At 41.8% G+C, this 25,070-nt stretch overlaps 1 protein-coding gene across 9 annotated transcripts in view; it reads left to right on the top strand.

The window, feature by feature from the left end:
* Nucleotides 1–25,070, top strand: part of LARP4B (La ribonucleoprotein 4B) — a 125,176-nt gene that overhangs the window by 83,901 nt on the left and 16,205 nt on the right. For all 9 annotated transcript variants that reach the window (XM_077945460.1, XM_077945458.1, XM_077945461.1 and 6 more), the window contains 7 exon segments: nt 2,770–2,848; nt 4,752–4,888; nt 13,970–14,073; nt 19,424–19,534; nt 20,637–20,690; nt 20,777–20,986; nt 24,872–24,978. In XM_077945460.1, coding sequence (XP_077801586.1) covers nt 2,770–2,848; nt 4,752–4,888; nt 13,970–14,073; nt 19,424–19,534; nt 20,637–20,690; nt 20,777–20,986; nt 24,872–24,978 — 802 coding nt within the window.

The following is a 25,070-nucleotide window of genomic DNA, read 5'->3' as shown; positions in this document are numbered from 1 at the left end:
CTCAAAGAAAAAAAGTCTCATGTCACGTAGGAATCCATGTCCTTTGTTGCCCTATGTTCCACATCTAGAAAACGATCATTTCATCTATCTTATTTGGTTTCTTGGTGGTTTTAAAGGGAAAGTTAACCTAGCTCCTGTGACTCCATCTTGCCTGGAGGCAGATGGCCTGTGTCTTCCCAGCACCATGTGCCCAACCTCCAGTCTCCCCGAGAGCCCGCCTCACTTGTCATTGTCTTTGCTCCTCAGTCTCCTCTGGCTGCAGTGCCAGGCGTTTCTTGCATGGTTGGGTCACTCCCCATCTTTCTAAGGTGGTATTATCTCTCATCTTAGATGAAGCCACCCCGGGGCAGCCCATCTTCCACTGTAGAACACTTCAGCTGTCTGCTTGCTGTCCTATCTCCTTGCTTCCATTCCCTCTTGAGTCCAGTCCAGGTCTCCTTGCTTCCATTCCCTCTGGAGTCCAATCCAGGTCTCCTTGCTTCCATTCCCTCTTGAGTCCAGTCCAGGTCTCCTTGCTTCCATTCCCTTTTCAGTCCAGTCCAGATCTCCTTGCTTCCCTTCCCTCTGGAGTCCGGTCCAGGTCTCCTTGCTTCCCTTCCCTCTTGAGTCCAGTCCAGATCTCCTTGCTTCCCTTCCCTCTGGAGTCCAGTCCAGATCTTCTTGCTTCCCTTCCCTCTTGAGTCCAGTCCAGGTCTCCTTCCTTCCCTCTGGAGTCCAGTCCAGATCTCCTTGCTTCCATTCACTCTGGAGTCCAGTCCAGGTAGACAGCTGTCCTAAGCGGCATTTGTCGAGCTCTTTAATGACCCTGGTGCAGCCAGATTTAGTAGTTAGTTCCAACTTCTTAACTTACCTGGCTCTACTGTGTCATGTTGTAGTGGGTGATTATCTTGGCTCCTAACTTCACAGTATCCTAATGGTCTTCCCACCTTGCTGGCTGTTAACCTGTGTCCTTTGGCCCTCATGCACTTGCCTCCTGCTAAAGGTGGGAGTGTTCCAGGTTCAGTCCTGTGCTGTTTTTCTTCCTTCCCTTGTGGCTTCAGCACCACCTATCGCTTGGAGAGTCCTCCCTAGTGCCCTGTCCTCAATGATTGCATTAACTTCCAGCTGGTGCCTGCACAGTCTGTCTACACCATGGAACCAGAGATCTTTTCAAAATGTCAGCCTTGAATTGGTTTTCTATGACGTTTACTCTAACATCCTCTAACGTCCTCCTTGATCTCACACACACATCAGCCTCTGTGACCTCATTTCTTACTGTGTCTGTCACTCCTCTTCTCAGCTGTGCTGGCCTCCTACTGCTGAACTCTACCCCTTGAGAGGCCCCATCTTGGGACACCTGTGCTTGAGGCTCCCCGCTTAGAACACACTTCCCACCTTCCTGCGTGCCCCACCCCTCCTCTATCAGATCGCATGGCACTTCCTGTCTGGACGGCACCAGGCCTTGCTGCCCCTCATCCTGGGTGGTTTCCTCAGTGTCAGTTTCTCTCTGACATGATGTATATAGTTACTGGTTAACTGTCTGTTATCTGCCTCTCCCACGAGAGTGTTGGCTTCACGAGAGCACAGGCTTTGCCTTATTCAGGCTGAATTCACAGAGCCTGCCATAGTGCCTGGGACATAGAAATATTTAGTAAACACCTGTCAAACATGGGGGGTGGAGTGTGAATTTAGATGAGTGACCCGGAGACACTTTAGTCTAGATGGACAGTGGCATCAGGTTGTGTTTTCAATTTTCGGTTTTCAGTCTCATTGAGTCCCATGGTTTGGTTTTGTGTTATGGTTGCTTTAGCAGTTTTGTTTTCTTTTTGCTGATGGGGGTGGATTTTTACTAAGCTCATTGTATAACACCATACAAACTCCCTGTCCCTCTTATTTGTCCTGAACGCTCCACTTTGTCTTTGCCTTTTCATGGTCTTTAACTTTGACTTTTAAGATACAAGTGTCTCTTGTGTTAGCATGGCTAATGTATGATTGTACCATGCTAATTTGTATAGGAATGTAGAAAAAACTTAGTTCTTAGCATTTCAGTGCCTGTCGTCTCAACATTATTAAAATACCTGTTTATGCAGTGTCCAGAGTCCAGCTCTGTCTTACAGAGCTTCAGATTCACGGCCCTGTGCTGCCTGTGACCACACACACCATGCCCTCTGGCATCTTCTCAGAAATTTCTTCCAGGATTTAGATCCAGCTTTTGTTTCCTCTTGAAGATCTGGTTTATTTATCATTCTCTTATAGGAATTCTGTAACACGGCAATTCTCACTTGTTCCTTCTACTCTGGAAGTTGAAAGGCAAATTGAAGCCTCTGTTGTAGAAACTGTCTAGTATTGTAGAGCCTGTCTGTTTATGATCTCCAGCCTTGGTTGTTTGCCAGTTATCTTTGTCGTCGTCGTTTTAATTTTTTCCTCTATATTTTATTATTGTTTAGTGTTTGTGTTTGTGTAGGTTACTTGAAAATTCTTTTTGCAGTGAGACAAGGCATTAGCTAAATTTACACTTGTCATTTCTGGTAGAAAAAGCCCGTGCTAAACTCTGCTCATGAGACTTAGATTATTTTTCTAAATTGTGCTGTTTTTGTTTTGGGGGATAAAGGAATACATTTTTTTGCATGATTTACTTTTTTGATAGGTAAAGTAGCATTTTTCATACTCAATATACACTTAGGTAGTTGTGTCAGAATGTAAGTTGAAAGCACTAGAACTGCTGTACTGAATTATCTGCTTCCTAAATTTTAAGCTGTTTTTCCTAAGTTGATTATTACTTTTCTGTAGGAGGAAATGAGTCTCAACCAGAAAGCCAGGAAGACCCCCGGGAAGTACTTAAAAAAACATTGGAATTCTGCTTATCTAGGTAAGGCTGGTGGTGTTTTTTTCTAATGCCTGATATTTCTAGTCTCGTGCAAATAGTTAAATTATATACAAATGGGGTATTTTATGAAGGAGTATATACTCATATCCATATATATGAATATTAAGACGTGGAATATTGAGTAATAACAATCTTTTGACGTTTGAGAACGGAATGGAACCTTCATGTCAGTGGTCCCCCGTGGTGTTGGTGGTCACTGTCTGGAGTGCCGTCTGAAGGGCCTGGCCCGCCCTGTGCTGCTGAATCAGACTCTTCACACCGAAGTTTGAGAACAAATGTGCCATGTTGTTTCTGAAAACACACCAAACACTGAGATAGCAAGTTGTTTTATTTATATAACACTCACTTTTAATCATTTTTTTCCCCCTGAATAATACCTTTTTCTTAGTAAAACCTTTAAAGTTCCAGTGGCAGAACTGGACATAAAGGAAGGTGGGATTGGGTTTGATGTAATTTCTCTGAGTATGGCAACAGCCGATTGGCTGTGTGTAAGGTTTTCTGTCGAAGATGATTTTCCAGGTGTTTTCTCTGGAGCCCTGAGGATTCCACACAGGTGTCTGCTAGGGGCTCCTTGAAGCCTGTGGCTGTATGAGGCGGAGGTGTGAGGGGCTCTGCTGGCCTCCTCCCCATGCCCATGCTGTTCCACGTTTGGAGTCTGAGCATACCGCACCATGACACAGCAGACGCAAGAGGTGCTGGGGCACCAGTGGAGCACCCTAGGGGGCACAGGTGTGAGCCCTCTGCCACTCACCCCCTTCTGTAGCCCCACGGGGCCAAAATCAGCTACAACTGGAAGGTGGCCAAGATGAGGATGGAGCAGGGCCTCCTCCTGCATGGCCTCTGTTTGATTGGCAGTCATGGGCCTTCACCGAGGGACACTGAGCAGAGGCCCCAGGAACCCAGCACTGTTTTCAGTTTTGAAATGTTTCTTAGGACCTTGTTTACTACATTGTACGGTGCCTTGAGAATTCACAGGAAACATTGATCTTTGACCAAAACACCAGAAAATAGCTCATCATGGCCCAAACTGCTGATGATTTGTGGCTCACCTTTGGATTTTGTGGGTAAAGTTACTGTTTCCTTCTTTTTAATTCTGGCTGCCAGGAAGCCAGGGCTGGATATAGGCTCTCTAGTGAGTGTTCCAGAGTCTACAGGAGGAATTTTGTGAATGATGTTATCCTGGCCTTTTTATGTTTTCCTTTCTTGTTCATTCAGCTGGATTTCTTTACTTTAAATTTTTTTTTTTTTTTTTTTGAGACGGAGTTTCACTCTTGTCACCCAGGCTGGAGTGCAATGGTGCGATCTCGGCTCACTGTAACCTCCACCTCTTGGGTTCCAGCGATTCTCCTGCCTGAGCCTCCCAAATAGCTGGGATTACAGGTGCCTGCCACCATGCTTGGCTAATTTTTGTATTTTTGGTAGAGACAGGGTTTCACCATGTTGGTCAGGCTGGTCTTAAACTTCTGAGCCCGGGTGATCTGCCTACCTTGGCCCCCCAAAGTGCTGGGATTCCAGGCGTGAGCTACTGTGCCCAGCCTAACAAAATTGTATGTATTTTTAATAAACTCCTCAAATACTTCTTAGGGCAAAAATGACAGCTACAAATAATTACATCTTATTTAAAAATAACCATCTTCTCATGAATTTTGATTGTAGAAAGTGCAGTATACTTTTACTTTTGCACTCCCTGCCTCTTCAAGACTGAGATTTTGAAAAAATTTAACTGAGGCCGGAGAGACAGCAAATAACAGATGGGTCCTGGGCTCCGATTTAACTCCAAAGCAATACCATGCCACACTCATGCCTCTTGTGAAACTGGAATTGCAGTAGGTGAAACTTCTTTTTAAAGAAATATTGATTAAAGGAGATTGTTTTCTTTCAACAGGGAGAACCTTGCTAGTGACATGTATCTTATATCACAGATGGACAGTGACCAGTATGTGCCAATCACAACGGTGGCTAACCTCGACCACATCAAGAAGCTCAGCACTGATGTGGACTTGATTGTGGAAGTGCTAAGATGTAAGTAAATGACAATTTTAAATTAATAATGCTTGTCCTTAGAGTATTTGTCTTCTCAGTGTGAACCTTTAAATCTATAGCCATCAAACATTAAGGTCCTTGATGGCAAGTCAGATTGTTCTCTTGCCTCCGTTGCTTTCTGCTCAGGTCCAGTAATTCTGGACTAGCGCCTGATAGTCCTGGGAATGCCAGTTGGATCCATTATGAAACCTCAAACAAGTTTTGGGCCATATGAAGTAGAAAATAATCTTTTTAATGGGAATTTTAAAGATAGCTCTTTCATTCATGAAAAACAAAATAAAAATAACATTTATAGTTAAAGTAAAATACATTTTAATTACAGCTTTGCCACTAAAGGTGTTTCTTTCAAATTGCAACTTCCTGTTTATGTTTTGATGAAATAATTATTGCAGTTTTTCTTAAAATTATGTTGTGGGCCAGGTGTGGGCCACCTATATTCCCAGCACTTTTGGAGGTCGAAGTGGGAGGATCACAAGGTCAGGAGATTGAGACTGTCTTGGCCAACATGGTGAAATCCCATCTCCAGTAAAATACAAAAAATTAGCTGGGCGTGGCGGTGCGTGCTTGTAATCCCAGGTACTTGAGAGGCTGAGGCAGGGAAATCGCTTGAACCCGGGAGGCGGAGGTTGCCGTGAACTGAGATCGCACCATTGCAGTCCAGCCTGGCGATAGAGCTAGACTCCGTCTCAAAAAAAAAAAAACAAAAAAAAAACACAAACTTATGTTGTGAGTGAAGTTGTTTCTTTGAAATTTGGCAACATCAAACAGTGTTTAAGCATTAAGTGTTGACGATGCCCCCTACATAGTTTTGAGTGATTGGACATTGCTAAGCCTGACTTAAAGTCTCCTTTAAGTCCACTGCCTCTACTCACATAGAAGGGTTTCCACATTGTCCCTGGCTTAACTGCACTGGCGACAGTTCATGCAGGTGTTTTTGTTCTTGTGTGGATTTGACTTTACAGTAGTATAAAAAGGTAAGCATCTTACCTTAGAGCTTAGTTGGATTTTCTTTTCACAAATACAAGTTCTCTATTTCTCTGTTTTTAGACAGATATCGTGGGTTATTAAATTATTGGAGACAGTGAAGAAACTGGCAAACATGATTACCATTGACTGTGAGTTCTGAGAGTGGCACTGCCATCTCCCAGAATGGCGCCGTGCTCCCCGGTGTCACCATGCAGAACAGAAGCTGTTGTCTGTGCCAGCTGAATTGGGCCCCATCTTTGAAAGGCCAGCAGCATTCTTGTCCCTGTTTATACTCTGAAGTCTTTTTGGTTATGATTAGGAGTTCCAGGTTTAGTTATTCCTTTTAGGACAGACCTTGCAAATGCTGCTGCCCCACTGGGATGATTTCTCAGTTGATTGTTACTGGCAAGAAGTGGTTTCCACTGACCATGAGGATATTAAATTGCTCTGTGTGGTTACTCAACAGAGCCCACCTGCCCATAGGCGATCCAGGGCAGCCTCGTCACCTATTTTGTCCCATCTCCTCCTGCCTTCTTTATGACTTACCTTTTATCCATTTGCACTCAGCTCTTTAGTTTCTCATTTTGTCTTTTTTTCACTCGATTTTTGGACAGAGATGTACATGCCTTTGTAAGAACCTGTGTGATAAGAATATTGTTAGCAAGTTATTGCATTAGTTGTAGTTCTTAAGAGGATGAACATGTCATAAATAGGTCCACAGGATTAAAGTTCTCATCTTACTTTGTTTTTTTGTTTTGTTTTGTTTTTTATTTAAATTGAATGAATGAATGAATGAATTTATTTTTGAGATGTAATCTCACTCTGTCGCCAAGGCTGGAGTGCAGTGGTGCCATCTCAGCTCACCGCAACCTCTGCCTCCTGTGTTGAAGCAGTTCTCCTACCTCAGCCTCCCAAGTAGCTGGGCATTACAAGCATGCACCACCACGCCCAGCTAATTTTTTGTATTTTTAGTAGAGACGAGGTTTTACCACGTTGGCAGGGCTGGTCTCAAACTCCTGACCTCAAGTGATCTGCCCGCCTTAGTCTCCTGAAGTCCTGAGATTACAGGTGTGAGCCACCATGCCTGGCTTCATCTTATGTTTAAATCTTGTGCCCAAAATACCTAGCAGAGACTCAGACACACAGCAGATACTTGATGAATATTTAATTTTATCTTTTTAAAAATTTAACTCAAGATCGTTTGAATGATTTTACTTTGAATACTGCAGCTCTTGTGTTAAGTTGTGTAAGTTACATTTCTAGATTATTTTTAATGTCATAATAAACATACAGTGCATGTCCTAGTATGTCTGATTCAAGTGCTGTTTTTACCCTTAATATAACTGAAACTGCTAATTAAAAAGACATGCTAAAATATTTGTCACCAGAATAAATACATTGTGTTATATTCACACAGTGAGTACCAGAGCTGTTACAGTGAGCTAGGCCTACATATTCCAACAAGAATAAATTTTAAAATTATAATGTTTATAAAAGCATATTTCCAAATTTGTGCAAGGTGATACCATGTATATAAAGCTTGGGGGTGTGTAAAGCTGAAGCGCAGGGATTTTTGTGGGTTCAGAGGAGCATGGAGATGGTGGGAAAGCATGAATGGGATTGAAGCTCATCATTCAGTGTCACGTCATGGGGGCAGGTGAGTTGGGTGAGGCGTGACGTGCAGAGGGTGACACCCCTGCCTGTATGGAGGTAGAATTTACAAACCATAAATTATGCATTCTAAGTGTACATTTGGTAAGTTTTAACATATTTATACACCCATGAAACTACCACAATCATGATACCAAACATAGCCATCACAGCCACCCCCGCCAAGCTTCCTCTACCCCTCCCCAGGCAACCACTGATTTGCTTCCTGTCACTACAGATTAGTGTGCAGTTTTACAAATTTGATGTAAATGGAGTCGATTATGCAATATCACTTTCCTTTGGTCTGGCATAACTATTTTGTTGTTGACTGGATTAGTAGGTGATTGCTTCTTTTTGCTGGGAAGTATTCTTTCAAATGGATATTCCCAGTTGGTTCATGCACCTACCAGTTGAAGACATTTAGGTTATTGCCAGGTTTTGACCACTACAAATTGCTGTGGACACTTGTGTAAAAGTCTCTGCGTGACCGTGTGCTTCCCTGTCTCTCGGGTAAATAGCCAGAAGTGGAATGTCTGGATTGTGTTGTTAGGTGTATGATTCACTGCGAAACCGCCCACCTGTTTTCCAAAGTGGTTGGACCATTTTACGGTTGGCCACTACGGCAGGGATGAGAGCTCCAGTTTCCCCATATCCTTCTGACACTTGGTATGCAGTCATGTTAATTTTATGTTTTCTAATAACTATGTAGTGGTATCTTGTTGAGGTTTTAACTTCTATTTCTCTAATGATTAATGAAATTGAACATTTTTTAAGTGTGCTTATTTGCCTTCTTTTTTCTTCTTTGCAGTAGTGTCTATTTAGATGTCCCACACATACTTTATTAATTTTATTAACAATTGAGTCCTTTCTTTAGAAGTATACTTTATTTTTTTTTTAGACGGAGTCTTGCTCTATCGCCCAGGCTGGAGTGCAGTGGCGTGATCTCGACTCACTGCAAGCTCTGCCTCCCAGGTTCACGCCATTCTCCTGCCTCAGCCTCCCGAGTAGCTGGGACTACAGGCGCCCGCCACCTCGCCCAGCTAATTTTTTGTATTTTTAGTAGAGACGGGGTTTCACCGTGTTAGCCAGGATGGTCTCGATCTCCTGACCTCGTGATCCGCCCGCCTTGGCCTCCCAAAGTGCTGGAATTACAGGCGTGAGCCACCGTGCCCGGCCAGTACACTTTATTTTTTAGAACAGTTTTAGATTCACAGCAAAATTGTGAGCAAAGTACAGAGATCTCCCATTATATCCCCTGCACACATGCATGGCCTCTTCCCATATGAACATTCCCCAGTAGAGGAACATTTGTTATAATTGATGAAACCTACACGGACACATCATTATCACCTGCAGTCCACAGTTTACATAAGGGTTCACTTGATATTGTATATTCTGTGGGTTCAGACAACTGTATAGTGACATGTATCTACCATTACAGTGTCATATAGGGTAATTTTGCTGACCTAAACATTCTCTGAGCCATGTGAACTTTAAAGCAGTTTTTTCAATTCTGTGAAGAAAGTCATCGGTAGCTTGATGGGGATGGCATTGAATCTATAAATTACCTTGGGCAGTATGGCCATTTTCATGATATTGATTCTTGCTATCCATGAGCATGGAATGTTCTTCCATTTGTTTGTGTCCTCTTTTATTTCATTGATCAGTGGTTTGTAGTTCTCTCTCACATCCCTTGTAAGTTGGATTCCTAGGTATTTTATTCTCTTTGAAGCAGTTGTGAATGGGAGTTCACTCATGATTTGGCTCTCTGTCTGTTATTGGTGTATAAGAATGCTTGTGATTTTTGCACATTGATTTTGTATCCTGAGACTTTGCTGAAGTTGCTTATCAGCTTAAGGAGATTTTGGGCTGAGACGACGGGATTTTCTAAATATACAATCATGTCATCTGCAAACAACCCTAAGCCAAAAGAACAAAGCTGGAGGCATCATACTACCTGAAGTCAAACTATATTACCTATATTACAAGGCTACAGTAACCAAAACAGCATGGTACTGGTACCAAAACAGAGATATAGACCAATGAAACAGAACACAGCCCTCAGAAATAATACCACACATCTACAACCATCTGATCTTTGGCAAACCTGACAAAAACAAGAAATGGGAAAAGGATTCCCTGTTTAATAAATGGTGCTGGGAAAACTGGCCAGCCATATGTAGAAAGCTGAAACTGGATCCCTTCCTTACACCTTATACAAAAATTAATTCAAGATGGATTAAAGACTTAAATGTTAGAACTAAAACCGTAAAAACCCTAGAAGAAGACCTAGGCAGTACCATTCAGGACATAGGCATGGGCAAGGACTTCATGTCTAAAACACCAAAAGCAATGGCAACAAAAGCCAAAATTGACAAATGGGTTCTAATTAAACTAAAGAGCTTCTGCACAGAAAAAAAAAAACTACCGTCAGAGTGAACAGGCAACCTACAGAATGGGAGAAAATTTTTGCAATCTACTCATCTGACAAAGGGCTAATATCCAGAATCTACAAAGAACTCAAACAAATTTACAAGTAAAAAAACAACCCCATCAGAAAGTGGGCAAAGGATATGAAGAGACACTTCTCAAAAGACATTTATGCAGCCAACAGACACATGAAAAAATGCTCATCATCACTCGCCATCAGAGAAATGCAAATCAAAACCACAATGAGACACCATCTCATACCAGTTAGAATGGCGATCATTAAAAAGTCAGGAAACAGCAGGTGCTGGAGAGGATGTGGAGAAATAGGAACACTTTTACACTGTTGGTGGGACTGTAAACTAGTTCAACCATTGTGGAAGACAGTGTGGCAATTCCTCAGGGATCTAGAACTAGAAATACCATTTGACCCAGCCATCCCATTACTGGGTATATACCCAAAGGATTATAAATCATGCTGCTATAAAGACACATGCACACGTATGTTTATTGTGGCACTATTGAAATAGCAAAGACTTGGAACCAACTCAAATGTCCATCATTGATAGACTGGATTAAGAAAATGTGGCACATATACACCATGGAATACTATGCAGCCTTAAAAAGGGATGAGTTTATGTCCTTTGTAGGGACATGGATGCAGCTGGAAACCATCATTCTCAGCAAACTATCACAAGGACAGAAAACCAAACACTGCATGTTCTCACTCATAGGTGGGAATTGAACAATGAGAACACTTGGACACAGGAAGGGGAACATGACACCAGGGCCTGTTGTGGGGTGGGGGGAGGTGGGAGGGTTAGCATTAGGAGATCTACCCAATGTAAATGATGAATTAGCGGGTGCACCCATTAACTCATCATGGCACCTGTATACATATGTACCAACCAATATGGCACATGTATACATATGTAACATGGCACATGTGTACATATATAACCTGTACCTTGTACACATGTACCCTAGAACTTAAAGTATAATTAAAAAAATTTAAACATCCTCTGAGCTCCACCCATTCATCCCTGCCTCCCCCAATCACTGGAAGCCACTGATCTTTTTACTGCCTCTGTAGTTTGGCCTTTTCCAGAATGTCCTAGGGTTGGAATCCTGTAGGATGTAGCCTTTTCAGATTGGCTTCTTTCACTTAGCAATATATGTTGAAGGTTCCTCCATGTCTTTTCATGGCTTGATAGGTCATTTCTTTTTAGTGTTGAATAATAGTTCATCGTCTGGATGTCCCACAGTTTCTTTATCCATCTACCCACTGAAGGACGTCTTGATTACTTCCAGGTTTTGGCAGTTGTGAATAAAGTTGCTATAAACATCTGTGTACAGATTTTGCATGGGCATAAGTTTTTAGCTCCTTTGGATAAATACGGAGGAGCACAATTGCCAGATCATATGCTACGAATATGATTTGTTTTGTAAGAAACCATCAAACTGTCTCCCAATGTGGATGAACCACTTTGCATTCCCGTCGGGAGCGAATGGGAGTTCCTGTTGCTCCACATCCTCGGCAGCATTTGTTGGTGTCATTGTTGTTTATTTTTGCCGTGCTAATAGGTATGCAGTGACATCTCGTTGATGTCTTAATTTGCATTCTCTGTGACATATGATGTGAAGCGTTTTGCCATATGTAGATTCACCCTCTGTAAATCTTTTGTGAAGTGTCTGTCCAGGTCTTCTGCCCATTTTTTAATCTTGTTCATTTTCTTGTTGAGTTTTTAAGTTTTTTGTGCATTTTGATGTTAACAATCCTTTGTCAGATGTGTCTTTTGCAACTATTTTCCATCAGTCAATGGCTTCTCATCTTGTTGACATTGCCTTTCACAAAGCAGAAGTTTTAAATGTTAATGAAGTTTTTCCGGATCTTGTCTTTAGTGTGGTGTCTAAGAAGTTATTGTCAGACCCAAGGTCTTCTAGATTTTCTCCTATGTTTTCTAGGACTTAAGGTTTTGCATTTTACACTTAGGTCCATGATCCATTTGGGGTTAATTTTTGTGAATGGTGGTGCCAGGTCTGCACCTAGATGAATGTTCTGCCTGTGGATGCTGAGTGGTTTAGCAGCGCTTGTTGAAAAGATGCTTCTTTGCCTCACAGTCACATTGTCAATGATGTGTGTGTGTACACTGAAATATGTAGTACAGGTATTCCGGATACAGGTCCTTATCACGGGATTTACAAATATGCTCTCTCAGTGTACAGCTGGTTTTTTTGTTCTACCAGTGTCTTTTGAGAAGCAGAAGTAGAAATTTTTTTATAGTCCAATTTGTTAATTTTTTCCTGTTACGGATCTTGCTTTTGGTGTTGTACCTAAGAAATCTTTGCTTGGTCCAAGGTTCTAATAGTTTTCCTTTTATTACTTTTATGTTTTACATTTGAACATTCGAGTCTGTGATCTTTTTTGTGCTGATGTTTGCACATGGTGTGGGGTATGCATCCTGTGTGTATCTGTTGCAGCACCCCACATGTCTGGGCTCTTGTTGTATTGACTGCCCGTGCACATGGGTGTTGATCTCTGGAATGTGTGTTTTATTCCCTTGATTATTTGTCTGATTTGATGCTGACACTACAGTGTCTTAATCACTGTAATGTTATAGTAAGTCTTAAAGTAGGTATGGAACCTCCAGCTTTGTTGTGGCCCTTCTAAATGTTTTGCATTTGTATATGAATTTTAGAATCATCATTACAATTTTTCAAAAAGTCCTGTTGGTGTTTTTATTGGGATTGCATTGATTCTGTAAATTCACTCGAGAAGAATTTACCCATTTTACCAATGTTAAGTTTTGCAACCCACAGGCACAGACTATGTCTTTATGTAGGTCTTTAAAACGTTCGCTTGGCAGTGTTTTGCACTTTTCAGCATATGAGTCTTTGATGATCTTTTGTCAGATTAAAATACAAAAAATTAAATTACAGTCATGCCCCAGTTACCTTTCTTGTAGAGTGAGCTTTCGTGGCTTATGTCTTTTTTTTTTTTTTTTTTTTGAGATGGAGTCTCGCTCTGTCGCCCAGGCTGGAGTGCAGTGGCCAGATCTCAGCTCACTGCAAGCTCCGCCTCCCGGGTTTACGCCATTCTCCTGCCTCAGCCTCCCGAGTAGCTGGGACTACAGGCGCCCGCCACCTCACCCGGCTAGTTTTTTGTATTTTTTAGTAGAGAGGGGGTTTCACCGTGTTAGCCAGGATGTTCTCGAACTCCTGACCTCGTGATCCGCCCGTCTCGGCCTCCCAAAGTGCTGGGATTACAGGCTTGAGCCACCGCGTCCGACATGTCTTTTAAGGAATGTTTCTGTTTCACGTAATTTATTAGCGTGAACTTTTTCATAATATTCCATTGTTACCTTTTTCCTGTTGATGGAACCTGTAATGATGTTGCCACTTTCATCTTGATGCTGGTAATTTGTATCTTTGCGACAGCGGGCACCTCTGAGCCCTAATTGTCATCATTACTTGCTGTAACTCGAATCTGTGCATTGCATAGTTTCATAGATGTGACACCAAAACACAATTTATGTAAAAACTGGCAAAATCTGAATTAGGTCTATTACCGCAGTCACATGAGCGTCCTAATGTAAACAATGCATGACTGTTAGGTAAGAGATGATCATCAGGGAGCCAGGGAAGGGCACACAGAAACAAGTTATAAGACAAGATTATTTCACTTTAGGTACTTGTGGAAAGGAGAAAGCCATTAACCCTGTATTTTTGTCTGCTTTTAGTGCTTGAGCTGTTTAGAACCTTTGTTTCATAGTGTTACATACATCATGGCTCTTGCAGGATTTTATATGTCCATGTACCTTAGTTTTGAAAACTAACATGTGAGATTGGTTTAAAACCTTTGGATTGTGTTAGACTAGCAAAAGTTTTGACAGTTTGCCCATTATTTGTAGGTTTCTTTAGCGTATTTAGTAATATAGTAATAGAATGTAACACATTCCACTGGCATATCACATTTTAATATTTTTATTTTACCATTGATTTTTCTTCTCTTTATAGCTTTACCTTTAGTCCAAGTGGATGAAAAGGGAGAGAAAGTAAGGCCAAATCAGAATCGCTGCATAGTAATATTGCGTGAAATACCTGAATCTACCCCTGTGGAAGTAAGTACTTTCTCCTCTGAAGGTTACTTGGACATTTTCCCAAAGGTCTTTGTTGGTTTTGATTTTTTTTTACTTTTGTGTGTTTTTTTGGGCTGTATGTTTTTTAGACTGAATACTTACATTAACACTGTTTTCCCAGGGTTTACACACACTGAGTTACAGAGTAGGAGGGAATGATTCCCAAACCTTTTGATCCCAGGACTCCTTATAATAAGATAGTGAAGGTTTATTCGTTTCTATATTTAGAAATTAGAAATAACACATTTAAATATTTATTTAAAAATAAGATTAGTAAACCCACAAATCAAGAAAAAAGCACTTTTGTGATAAATAACTTTTCAAAACAAGTATTTTTATGTCAAAGGGGCACCATGAATAACTCCCTGAGCACAGCCACTCTCAGAGAACCAGGAACCTGGTCCAAGCCAGCACAGCCACTCTCAGAGAACCAGGAACCTGGTCCAAGCCAGCACAGCCACTCTTAGAGAACCGGTAACCTGGTCTGAGCCAGCACAGCCACTCTTAGAGAACCGGTAACCTGGTCTGAGCCAGCACAGCCACTCTCAGAGAACCAGGAACCTGGTCCAAGCCAGCACAGCCACTCTTAGAGAACCGGGAACTTGGGCAGGCCCTTTTTTTTTTTTTTTTTTTTTTTTTTTTGAGACGGAGTCTTACTGTGTTGCCCAGGCTAAAGTGCAGTGGCGTGATCTCGGCTCACTTGAAGCCCTGCCTCCCGGGCTCAAGCGATTCTCCTGTCTCAGCCTCCCGAGTAGCTGGGATTACAGGCACCTGCCACTGTGCCTGGCTAATTTTTGTATTTTTTAGTAGAGACAGGGTTTTGCCCTCTTGGCGAGGCTGGTGTCGAACTCCTGACCTCATGATTCACCCGACTTGGGCAGTAATTTTAGGGAACCACAGTATCTGATAGCTTAAAAGTAATGAAAAGCTATCTACTGTTACATGTTGCTGTAAAATCTGCCGTTTATCCAGATGCCTAAACTGAGTTGCTCTGTGTAGTAAACACACTGATGGTTACACCTTGAAATCATGAAGCAAAGTCTTTGTATAAGGTGCTGCGAACTTAGTTTATCCTACCTCAGAAAACGGGCTCTGCCTGCTCTGGGGACTTGCAGGACACAGGAAGCCTGGGTTTGTCGTTGGTCTCATCTCTCATGTGATTTCCGCCTCATCATTCATACTTCATGTGATTTCCGCCTCATCATTCATACTGCATGTGATTTCCGCCTCATCATTCATACTGCATGTGATTTCCGCCTCATCATTCATACTGCATCTTTCCACACACCTTCTCTGCCGAGGAAATGGACATCGCTGCTCAGGCTTCCAAATTTAGCTTTTCAGTCCGAGTGGGTTAGTGTGTGTGAGAGTTTCTTAAGGAAAACTAGCATGTGGCAAAGGTTAGGATTCCAACAAAGTTCTCTGCCTGGCATTAGAAATTCTGTTACTCTCATGTAAGTATGGTCCTACCCTAGCAAGTTTTACCTTCTGTTCAACTCAGCCTGTCTTTACTAGTTCTGTATTGTAGTATGTGGAGAAAAAGAATTTTGGATTATAATTTTTTCCTCCTATTTTTATTAAGGGTCTGAATATGAAGGACCAGCATATTTCTTGCTTTTTTTTTTTTTTTTGAGACAGAGTCTTGCTCTGTCATCCAGGCTGGCATGCAGTGGCGTGATCTTGGCTCACTGCAACCTCTGCCTCCCGGGTTCAAGCACTTCTCCTGCCTCAGCCTCCCGAGTAGCTGGGATTACGGCCTCCCAAAGTGCTGGGAGTACAGGTGTGAGCCACCGTGCCCAGCCGAGGACCAGCTTATTTCTTATGACTAATTTGGACATCTGTATTAACTTAAAGTAATATTTAAAACATAGATCCTAATTTTTAAGACTTGAAATGTTTGTAAAACTTCAACCAAGGAGAATTTTCTGCATTTAGCAGTAGACATTGATTTTGGAATATTTATATTATTCAAAACTGCTGACCTTATATCTGTTGTAAAACTTGAGCAATGAAAGTCTTAAGAGAGAAGGTTTAAAGGAAACTTTGATAAATTAAAAGTTGGGAAAAAAAGGAAGGAAAATAAGTAGCCTAAAACAATCCACGTAAGAAAAGAAGTTCCCAAGGACTCTGTATAATTTTTATAGAGCCCTTCTACTGGGTCTTAGAAATGTAGGCTAGGAGTTTCCAGAAAATTCTTCTTTAAGTGTCACTAGGTGCTTGTCAGTGATGAATACATTTTAAATACTGATTCTGATTTTCTTAAAAATAGGATTTTCCCAGAGGCAGAGGAGTCAACCGTTCTTGCCACTAGTAGACTGATGGTCTAGTAGCCTGAAAGTATTATTGTTTGAGTTTAAAAGTCATAATCCTAATTTACCATTAGTCAAGTGTGACTTTTGCGTTGATGTGTTTTGTCTTTTAACCAGTAAGCATTTACCAGTGATGGGACAACAGCATAGGGCATTAGAATCCCTGGAATCCTTTTTTGTAGTTCATTTGGTTGTCAAGTTCCTTTTGTACTTTTTGAAGTGTACCTGGCTAGAAATTTTTTATGGAATGGCCCTGTTTTTCCTTGTTGCTGTTTTTCTTCTGGTATCTGGTATGAATATAGCCACTCTAGCATTCCTTGATTGACATTAGTATGGTAGGTCTTTTCTATCCTCTTTTAACTCGTTTGTGTTTTCTTATTTAAAGTGGATTTCTTGTGAGCAGTGTGTAATTGGGTCTTGCTTTTCTTATCCAATCTGAAAATTTCTGTCTTTTTTTTTTTTTTTTTTTGAGATGATATCTCACTGTGTTGCCAGGCTGGAGTGCTGTGGCGTGATCTCAGCTCACTGCAACCTCTGCCTCTTGGGTTTAAGCGATTCTCCTGCCTCAGCCTCCCAAGTAGCTCGGACTACAGGCGTGCGCAACCATGCCAAGCTACTTTTGTACTTTTAGTAGAGACAGAGTTTCACAGTGTTGGCCAGGATGGTCTTGATTTTTGACCTTGTGATCTATCCGCCTTGGCCTCCCAAAGTGCTGGGATTACAGGCATGAACCTCCTCACCCGGCCCAGTTTCTGTCTTTTAATTCAGAGCGTGGCCCATCTACATTTAAGAGGTTAATGATGTAATGATATGATTAAATTTAAATTCTTCATCTTGCTGTTTGTTTTCTGTTTGTCTCTTCTGTTCTTTATTTTCTTTCCCTTTTCCTTCCTTTTGTTTGGGATTAAATGTGTATTTTTATCTCCTTTTTTGACTTATTAGGTATAACTCTTTGTTTCTGTTTTTTAGTTGTGCGTTAGGGCATGCTTCTCCAGCCCGTGGGCCGCATGCCGCCCAGGATGGCTTTGAATGCAGCTCAACACAAATGCGCAAACTTTCTTAAAACATTATGAGTTGTTTTTTTTTTTTAAAAAAGCTCATCAGCTATCATTGGTGTTAGTGTATTTTACGTGTGGCCTAAGACAGTTCTTCCACGTCCAGTGTGGCCCAGGGAAGCCAAAAGATTGGACCCCCTTTCTTTAGGCTTTCCAGCTGACCCTCTAACTGTAGTAGAGTCCGTGTAATTCACAGAGCAGCATACCTCTTGACCTTACAGCCATGCTCTCCCATTTACAGCCATGCTCTCCCATTCTCCACTTCTGGCCTGTGCTGTTGTCATACATTTTAATTCTACACAGTCATAAGCCTCACAATACATCGTTGTTGTGTTTGCTTTAAACAACTCATTTTTAAAAAGAGATTAAAAATAAGAAAAACGTGTTTTATGTTTTTTCAGTATTTACCATTTACAGTGCTTCTTATTCCTTTATGTCAATCTGGACTTCCCTTCTGCCTGGATATTCCTTTAGCATGTCTTGTACAGGTCTGCCGATGATGAGTTTTTTTCAGCTTTAGTATGTTTGGGAAAATCTTATTTCACCTTTATTTATGAAAGGTATTTTTGCTGCATATAGATTTCTGGATTGATGGGGTTTTTTCCTTTCTGTGTTTTAAAGATATTCTCTCTTCTGGTATACGTTTTCTGTGGTTTTTATCATCATCCTTCTGTGTGTAATAAGTCTTTCTCTGGCTGCTGTGAAGATTTTACTATTGGTTTTAAGCAAGTTGATTGCAATATACTTTGGCGTAGATGTCAAACTTCTTGTACCTGAAATTTATCAAGCCATTTTGTTAAATGTTTTCTTCTCCCTTTCGCCCTTTTCTTCAGAAAGTGTCTAGCCAGCTGTTTATTTTATTTAGTGTAGTTTTGATTTCAGACACTGTATTTTCCATCTCCAGTGAAGTTTGATTTGGATCTTTTTAAAAATCTTCCATGTATGTTTAACATGCTCAGTCTTTACCTTTTATGGGATATGGAATATACATGCAGTAAACGTTTTATGTGTATTAAGTCTATCGTCTCTATCATTTCTAGGTCTAATCTTTTGCATTATAGGTCATATTTTTCTATTTCTTTGCATGCTTTGTGATTTTGGAGGAGATGCTTGGCGTTTTAAATTTTACTTTACTGAATATTTTTGTATTCTAATAAATATTCTTGAGCTTTGTTTTGAAATGCAGTTAAGTTACTTGGAGCCAACTTGTTAGGTGGAATCAGAGCAGCCTTTTCTCCAGGGCTCATTTTCCCCACGGCTGAAGCAGTGCCCTTCTGAGCACTGTCCCTGCTATCCTGTGGGTTTAGGAGAGTTTCCCACGGTGGCTAGTGGGAAAACAAACCATTCTGGTCTTGGTGAGCCTGCCCTGGGCTTGTTCCCTCTCCTCCTTCAGGCAGTTGTTTTCCAGGCTGGAGATGTGGGGAAGGCCGTCTCAGGCTTACCCTGCGGGCTCTGTGGCCCAGGCACTGAGGGCCACCAACCCCCCACACCCCGTTCATGTCCCTCTCAGGGATCACACTCGTGTACATGCTGGGGTTCAGGGCCTGAAACCGTTCTTCATGTATTTTGTCTTTGTTTTTTAAATTGAGTCATCTGGGAGAGTAGATCTAGTCCATCATGGGCAGAAACAGAAGTCCAAGCAATGTTTTTATTTTTATTTTTTAAAGTTGTGAAATTATCAGCCCAGAAAATGGTATGATACTTTTCACATTAATTTAGCTTAATGGTATCTTGAGAGTAGGGGAAGCTGTAAGCTGTGTAACTGTTTTTCTCTATGGCATTGTGATTCTGATTCTGGAAGCCCTGCTGAACCCTCATCCTTTTTGGAAGAGAAATTTACTAGGCATCATGGTATGTTAGTTTGTTTAAGGATAGTTCCTTAAGATAATGCATTTGTTAAAACATTTTTGGTGAGGACAAAAAGTGGCATTGTTGAGAATTAATTTCTAACATCTCTATTTCCTGTAGGAAGTAGAAGCACTATTTAAAGGAGATAATTTACCAAAATTTATAAACTGTGAATTTGCATATAATGATAATTGGTTTATTACATTTGAAACAGAAGCTGATGCACAACAGGTAAGTTCTTTCCACCATCACCCTATGAATTGCATAGTTTACCAGTTTTTAGTATTAGTGCATGTTGGGACTAAACTTGGGCATTGAGATTATTTGTGATAGTAAGTTCGAATATAATCTGCAGAGGAAATCAAGTTGTAGAAACTTAAATGAGTGTATTTGTATGGATAATTTTTATAGCAATATAAAAAGCATGTGATTTTACTTTCTAAGGACAGCAAGCTAAGCAACCTAGGAAAATCAGTTTTGTTCTTCTGTCTGGGCAGAGAAAAGTTTTACTATTTGCAAAGTGTTGGGGGGAAATTTGAACCTAATCTTCATCTCCCAGCAGACTTCATTGTATGTTGGAAGATGCTTTTAATGGTTGAGAAGTAAGCTCTGTAAGGAAGTATAAGGAGTGAGTAGTTTTCCTGCCCTTAAGGGAAGGAAACGTCTTATTTGTGGGAAAACTAACACATGTATTATAAAGTGTTAAATGGTTCAGAAAATAAAACACAGAAACCTGAAAGATGGGTTTGAATTGGATGGCGGGGAAAAGGGGGACGGAAGATAGAGTAACCATGTTTGTGGAGCTGAGCGTGAGCTCTGCCAGCCTGCGCGGCGAAGGTGATTGGATGAGACTGTATCAGAGGTGCAGGGCCTTCACGGTTTTATAGGGGTTTAACGTAGAATTAGTGTGGAGAAGAACAAGGAGATATGTAAAAATGTTATGATCCTAATCCTTTTCCTTCCTGTCTGGTATTTCCTGAACTGCATACTCCTAATCTGAAATTGGGATTAATACTAGGAACTCAGTATTCATCATTTTCCACCAGATCAAGGTTCTTAGCCAGTGGTCTTTGGGAGACTTCTATGGCATCTATTAATACTTACAAAATTGTGTACAAATCTTGTTTGTGAGAATTTGGGGTACACGTTCCATAGCTCTTATGAGGTTATTTTAAGGGATCTGTGACCCAGGGGGTGTCAAGAATCATTATTCTAAGTTCTGTTCACCATAATTTAAATATATATTTCCCTGTTTGAGCTATTGAGTGAACTATTGGTGCCTCTTATTCATAAGGTTAATCGAATGGAATTTTATACTTAATTTTGCCCTTAGGCTTACAAATACCTTCGAGAAGAAGTCAAAACTTTTCAAGGAAAACCAATTAAGGTAAGCAAGACCATTGGTTATTCTTTGTTTATTTGCAAATTGATGTTCTTAAGTATTCTAATAGAAACTTACATATTTTCAAACAGGCGCGGATAAAAGCAAAGGCAATAGCTATAAACACATTTTTGCCAAAGAATGGATTTAGACCCCTGGACGTGAACCTGTATGCCCAGCAGCGCTACGCGACATCGTTCTACTTCCCTCCCATGTACAGCCCCCAGCAGCAGTTCCCCCTGTACAGCCTGATCACGCCCCAGACGTGGTCAGCAACGCATAGCTATCTTGACCCACCCCTGGTACGTCGTTTCTTTACTAGGAATTTATGTTGTAGACACTATGCTAGATAATTTGAAGGATTAAAATCCTCATCTAATAGGAAGCCAGATATGTGTGCAGTCTGACATAGTAAAATAGACCTTCAAGTTATGTGGGGGATTTTAAATTTAGTTGAGAACAGAGCTTATGCATAAAGAACTTTGGATTGCTGTGATCACAATCCTTGCTCAGCCCCTCTCCACTCTCCCCTCTCCCGAGCTCTTGTCATGCAGCTCTTAGCAAGATACAGAGGGCGGTAAGAGCTGTAGTGTACCTGGTGTCCCCTACACAGAGGACAATGCAAGGGGGATTAACTGAGGAGGAAGAGGTGTTTAATAGGCTTCTGACAGCAAGGCCGAGGAGAAGGCCTGCTCTTTCACCAGCCTTATTTTACTCACTTCTCACCAGCCTTAGAGTTGGTTGACATGATTAATTTTTATGGATTTTGGCCTTTGTTAAGGCTGTGGTTGGAATTCATAAGTCTGTACTGGATCTTTGTGTGCTGCTATAGATGCTTGAAAGATCAGGTGGGTCCTGGGTGGGAATCAGCATGAGTTTGGTGGCATTGGATGCACAAGAGTCAGCAATACACGGATGAGCATGTCCTTGAAGCTGAAGTCTAGTTGAGAAGTGAAGATGGGTTCATGGACTAGAGGTTTGCATGAGGTAGCAATGCAGGTTAGTTGGAATTGGAGAGATTGAAGGGTAGTATCCATAGAAGGTTATGGTCAGAAAGCAGAAATTGAGTTAGTAGCTTAGAAGAGTTCATGTCCAGGGTTTCGCTGTGGACTAAGGGAAGACTGGGTGGTCCTCGGGGTCGGATGGCTGGGAGCCAGGCACCCTGATGGGCAGGGACGTCACTGCTGACAGGCAGAAAAGGAGGGTAGGTTCAGAGCAGAGTGAACTCGAGAAAACAAATGCCTGTATACGGAAAGTGAAGATATGGGCCCATCAAACAACTCAGGCTGGAAAAGTCAAACATGCCAAGGAGACACGCGTACAGAATGTGTACAGAATGGCAGAACACAGACAGACAGGGCTTATCAGGGATTGTGTTGTTGTCTGGGTTGAGCTTTTCGGGTTAAGTACGAGTTTTTCAGAAGGAATCAAAGAGAAGGAAGTTTCATGAACAGAAGATGGTCGTGGATTCATGGGTGTTGGAGCTGAAGCGTAGACAGGTGGCAGGGAGTTGGGGAGCGAGCTGGAAGTTTCCAGGCCTAACTGCACAGGTGCTTAGCTGTCCTGAGGCTTGTGGGCTTTGGCCTAGTGCTTGTGGGAAGTTGTCTAAGGTTTCTAAGCAGAGAAATGAAACCATACTCCATTTATAAAATAGCTCCTAAGGCCGTGTGAATTGCAGGCGGGGACAGGGAGAGATTTTCAGAGGCCCCCGGTTCCCCTTGAGTCTGGAACCACTGCAGTAGAAGAACCTTTGGTAAAGTTACGTCTGTCTCTTTTGAGTAAGTCCTAATGGTAAGAAAGTTTCTGGTTTTTTGAAGTAGTACATCTGTAAAAGTGTACCCATAGCTGAATACTTCCTTTTCCCAAAAGCATATCATGAGAGAACCTCAGAGAGACTTTAGTGCGTAGGCTCTGGGTGTTGAAGAATCATTGCTGCACGTGGCTTGCCGTGCTTGTCCTTTTAGTTCTTCCTGCAGCAGTTGCTTCTCCCATTTCTTTAATCATGGTTGACCCTCTTGGGGGTCCTTGGGGTCCTGGGTCAGCTTATGGCCTTGACTGGTGTTGTATGTTCAGACTGCGGTGTGTGCCAGCCAGCTGGTCCTGCTCTGAGTCTTGGAACTGGGGCTGTCCATCGCAGCCTTTTACTTGCTCTAAAATATGTGTGTCCCTTGTTCTGCAACTGAAGAGGTCATGCCTATTAATCCCCAACAAGTGATAATAGGAAGTTATAGCATTAATAATCAACTTTATTTTTTATATATGACCAATTTTATTTTATTTTATTTTATTTTATTTTATTTTATTTTATTTTTTTGAGACAGAGTCTCGCTCTGTAGCCCGGGCTGGAGTGCAGTGGCCGGATCTCAGCTCACTGCAAGCTCCGCCTCCCAGGTTTACGCCATTCTCCTGCCTCAGCCTCCCGAGTAGCTGGGACTACAGGACCACCTCGCCCGGCTAGTTTTTTGTATTTTTTAGTAGAGACGGGGTTTCACGGTGTTCGCCAGGATGGTCTCGATCTCCTGACCTCGTGATCCACCCGTCTTGGCCTCCCAAAGTGCTGGGATTACAGGCTTGAGCCACCGCGCCCGGCCTTTATTTTTTATCTTGAGCAAATTTACTGGAATATCAGGGCTCTGTCTGTAAAATGACTTGCTTGAAATGAATAGTCCTCATTGCTCTTCCCGTGATTTACAGCCTCAGATCTAGGTCTGCATCCACGGCTCCTCCTGTGTGGTGTATTTTTTTTTTTTTTTTTTTTGAGACGGAGTCTCGCTCTGTCACCCAGGCTGGAATGCAGTGGCCGGATCTCGGCTCACTGCAAGCTCCGCCTCCTGGGTTCACGCCGTTCTCCTGCCTCGGCCTCCCGAGTAGCTGGGACTACAGGCGCCCGCCACTGCACCTGGCTAATTTTTTGTATTTTTAGTAGAGACGGGGTTTCACCGTGTTAGCCAGGATGGTCTCCATCTCCTGACCAAGTGATCCGCCCGCCTCGGCCTCCCAAAGTGCTGGGGTTATAGGCGTGAGCCACCGCGCCCAGCCATGTGTGATGTATTTTTAAAGAATCCGATTCTTACAGCATATAGAGTCTCTCAAGTAGCAAATTGGAGATTCTAACTTGCCTTTTGTATGATTTCATTTTGGTCCCAAGCTATCTCTAATATTCTTTTTCTGTTATATCTTCCAGTTAGCTCTAATTAAGGAGAATTACTTGCTTTTTTCCTTTTCTTTCTCTTTTTCTCCAAACGAGGAGAGGGCTCTATGCCTATCTCTGTCACTTTAGTGACATTGAGGGTGTGGACTGTAAGGCCCTCAGGAACTAAGCGCCCTGCGTCAGGAGCATTAGGAGCAAAATGTTAGTGATTCAGAATGTATTGGAAACCATGGATCCAGAAGCCAGAGAATTAGAGTGATTGATCTTGGTTTTTTGTTTGTTTGTTTGTTTTTTGTTTTTCTTTAAAGGAACTGTTTTAACACTAAGTTTTATCTTACTTTTGTATGTGTCTAGATTTTAAAAATAGTTGGCCGATACTTAAAATTCTATGCTCAATATTTTTAACTGTTTAAGATCTTTTAGGGATTCTGTGGCCCTTTCTAAGTTTCTTCCGAATCTTATGTTAGTATATTTGCATGCCATGTTTACCTTGTGACTTGGGGAATAATGATGATATGAAAATACCCTGGTCTGCAGAGCAGGACTTGTGTTGAGGTAAAGTAAAGGCGCTGTCAGTCTGTGGTTGGATCAAGCCGAGCGAGCAGCAGTAGGGTTAGTGCAGGTGCAGGTGCTCCTGAGATTGAGAACGTTGATGAGTTGTATTAAAGCCATTAGGAATCAAGACCTGTTGACTTCCTGCCAGCGATGGAGGTAGTATCAGACTTACGTGCTAAAGGTTACAACACTTGTTGGAGCCCACGCACTCTTGACCACGTCTTTCCTCTCAGTGCCAGTTTCCACGTGTCAGTTCTCCTTGCTGGATTGTTGTAAGGATTGGCTGAAAGGATGCACAAAAGCTCCAGCCTACTTCTAAACAGCACCCACTGGCGATAAAATTGTAAAATACATGTCTCAACATGAGTCATGACTCTGACAACATCAAGAAATGCCGTTGGTTTCCACAGATTTGTTGGTATTAATGAAATTGAAGTCTGTTTTATGGTTTCTTTACTTGTCTGTTTTCAAATGAATCTAGGTAACTCCATTTCCAAATACTGGATTTATAAATGGGTTTACGTCTCCAACGTTCAAGCCTGCGGCGTCTCCTCTGACTTCTCTCAGACAGTATCCTCCTCGAAGCAGGCAAGTTCCGGGGCGTTCCTAGTGCTTTTGGTCTTTACGCTACTGCCCTTCCGGAGCTGGGATGAGAGAGCTTTGATCACTAATCCTGCTCC

The sequence above is a fragment of the Macaca mulatta genome, chromosome 9, assembly GCF_049350105.2.
Source record: "Macaca mulatta isolate MMU2019108-1 chromosome 9, T2T-MMU8v2.0, whole genome shotgun sequence".
NCBI lineage: Eukaryota > Metazoa > Chordata > Mammalia > Primates > Cercopithecidae > Macaca > Macaca mulatta.
This window is presented reverse-complemented; position numbering and strand designations above follow the sequence as displayed.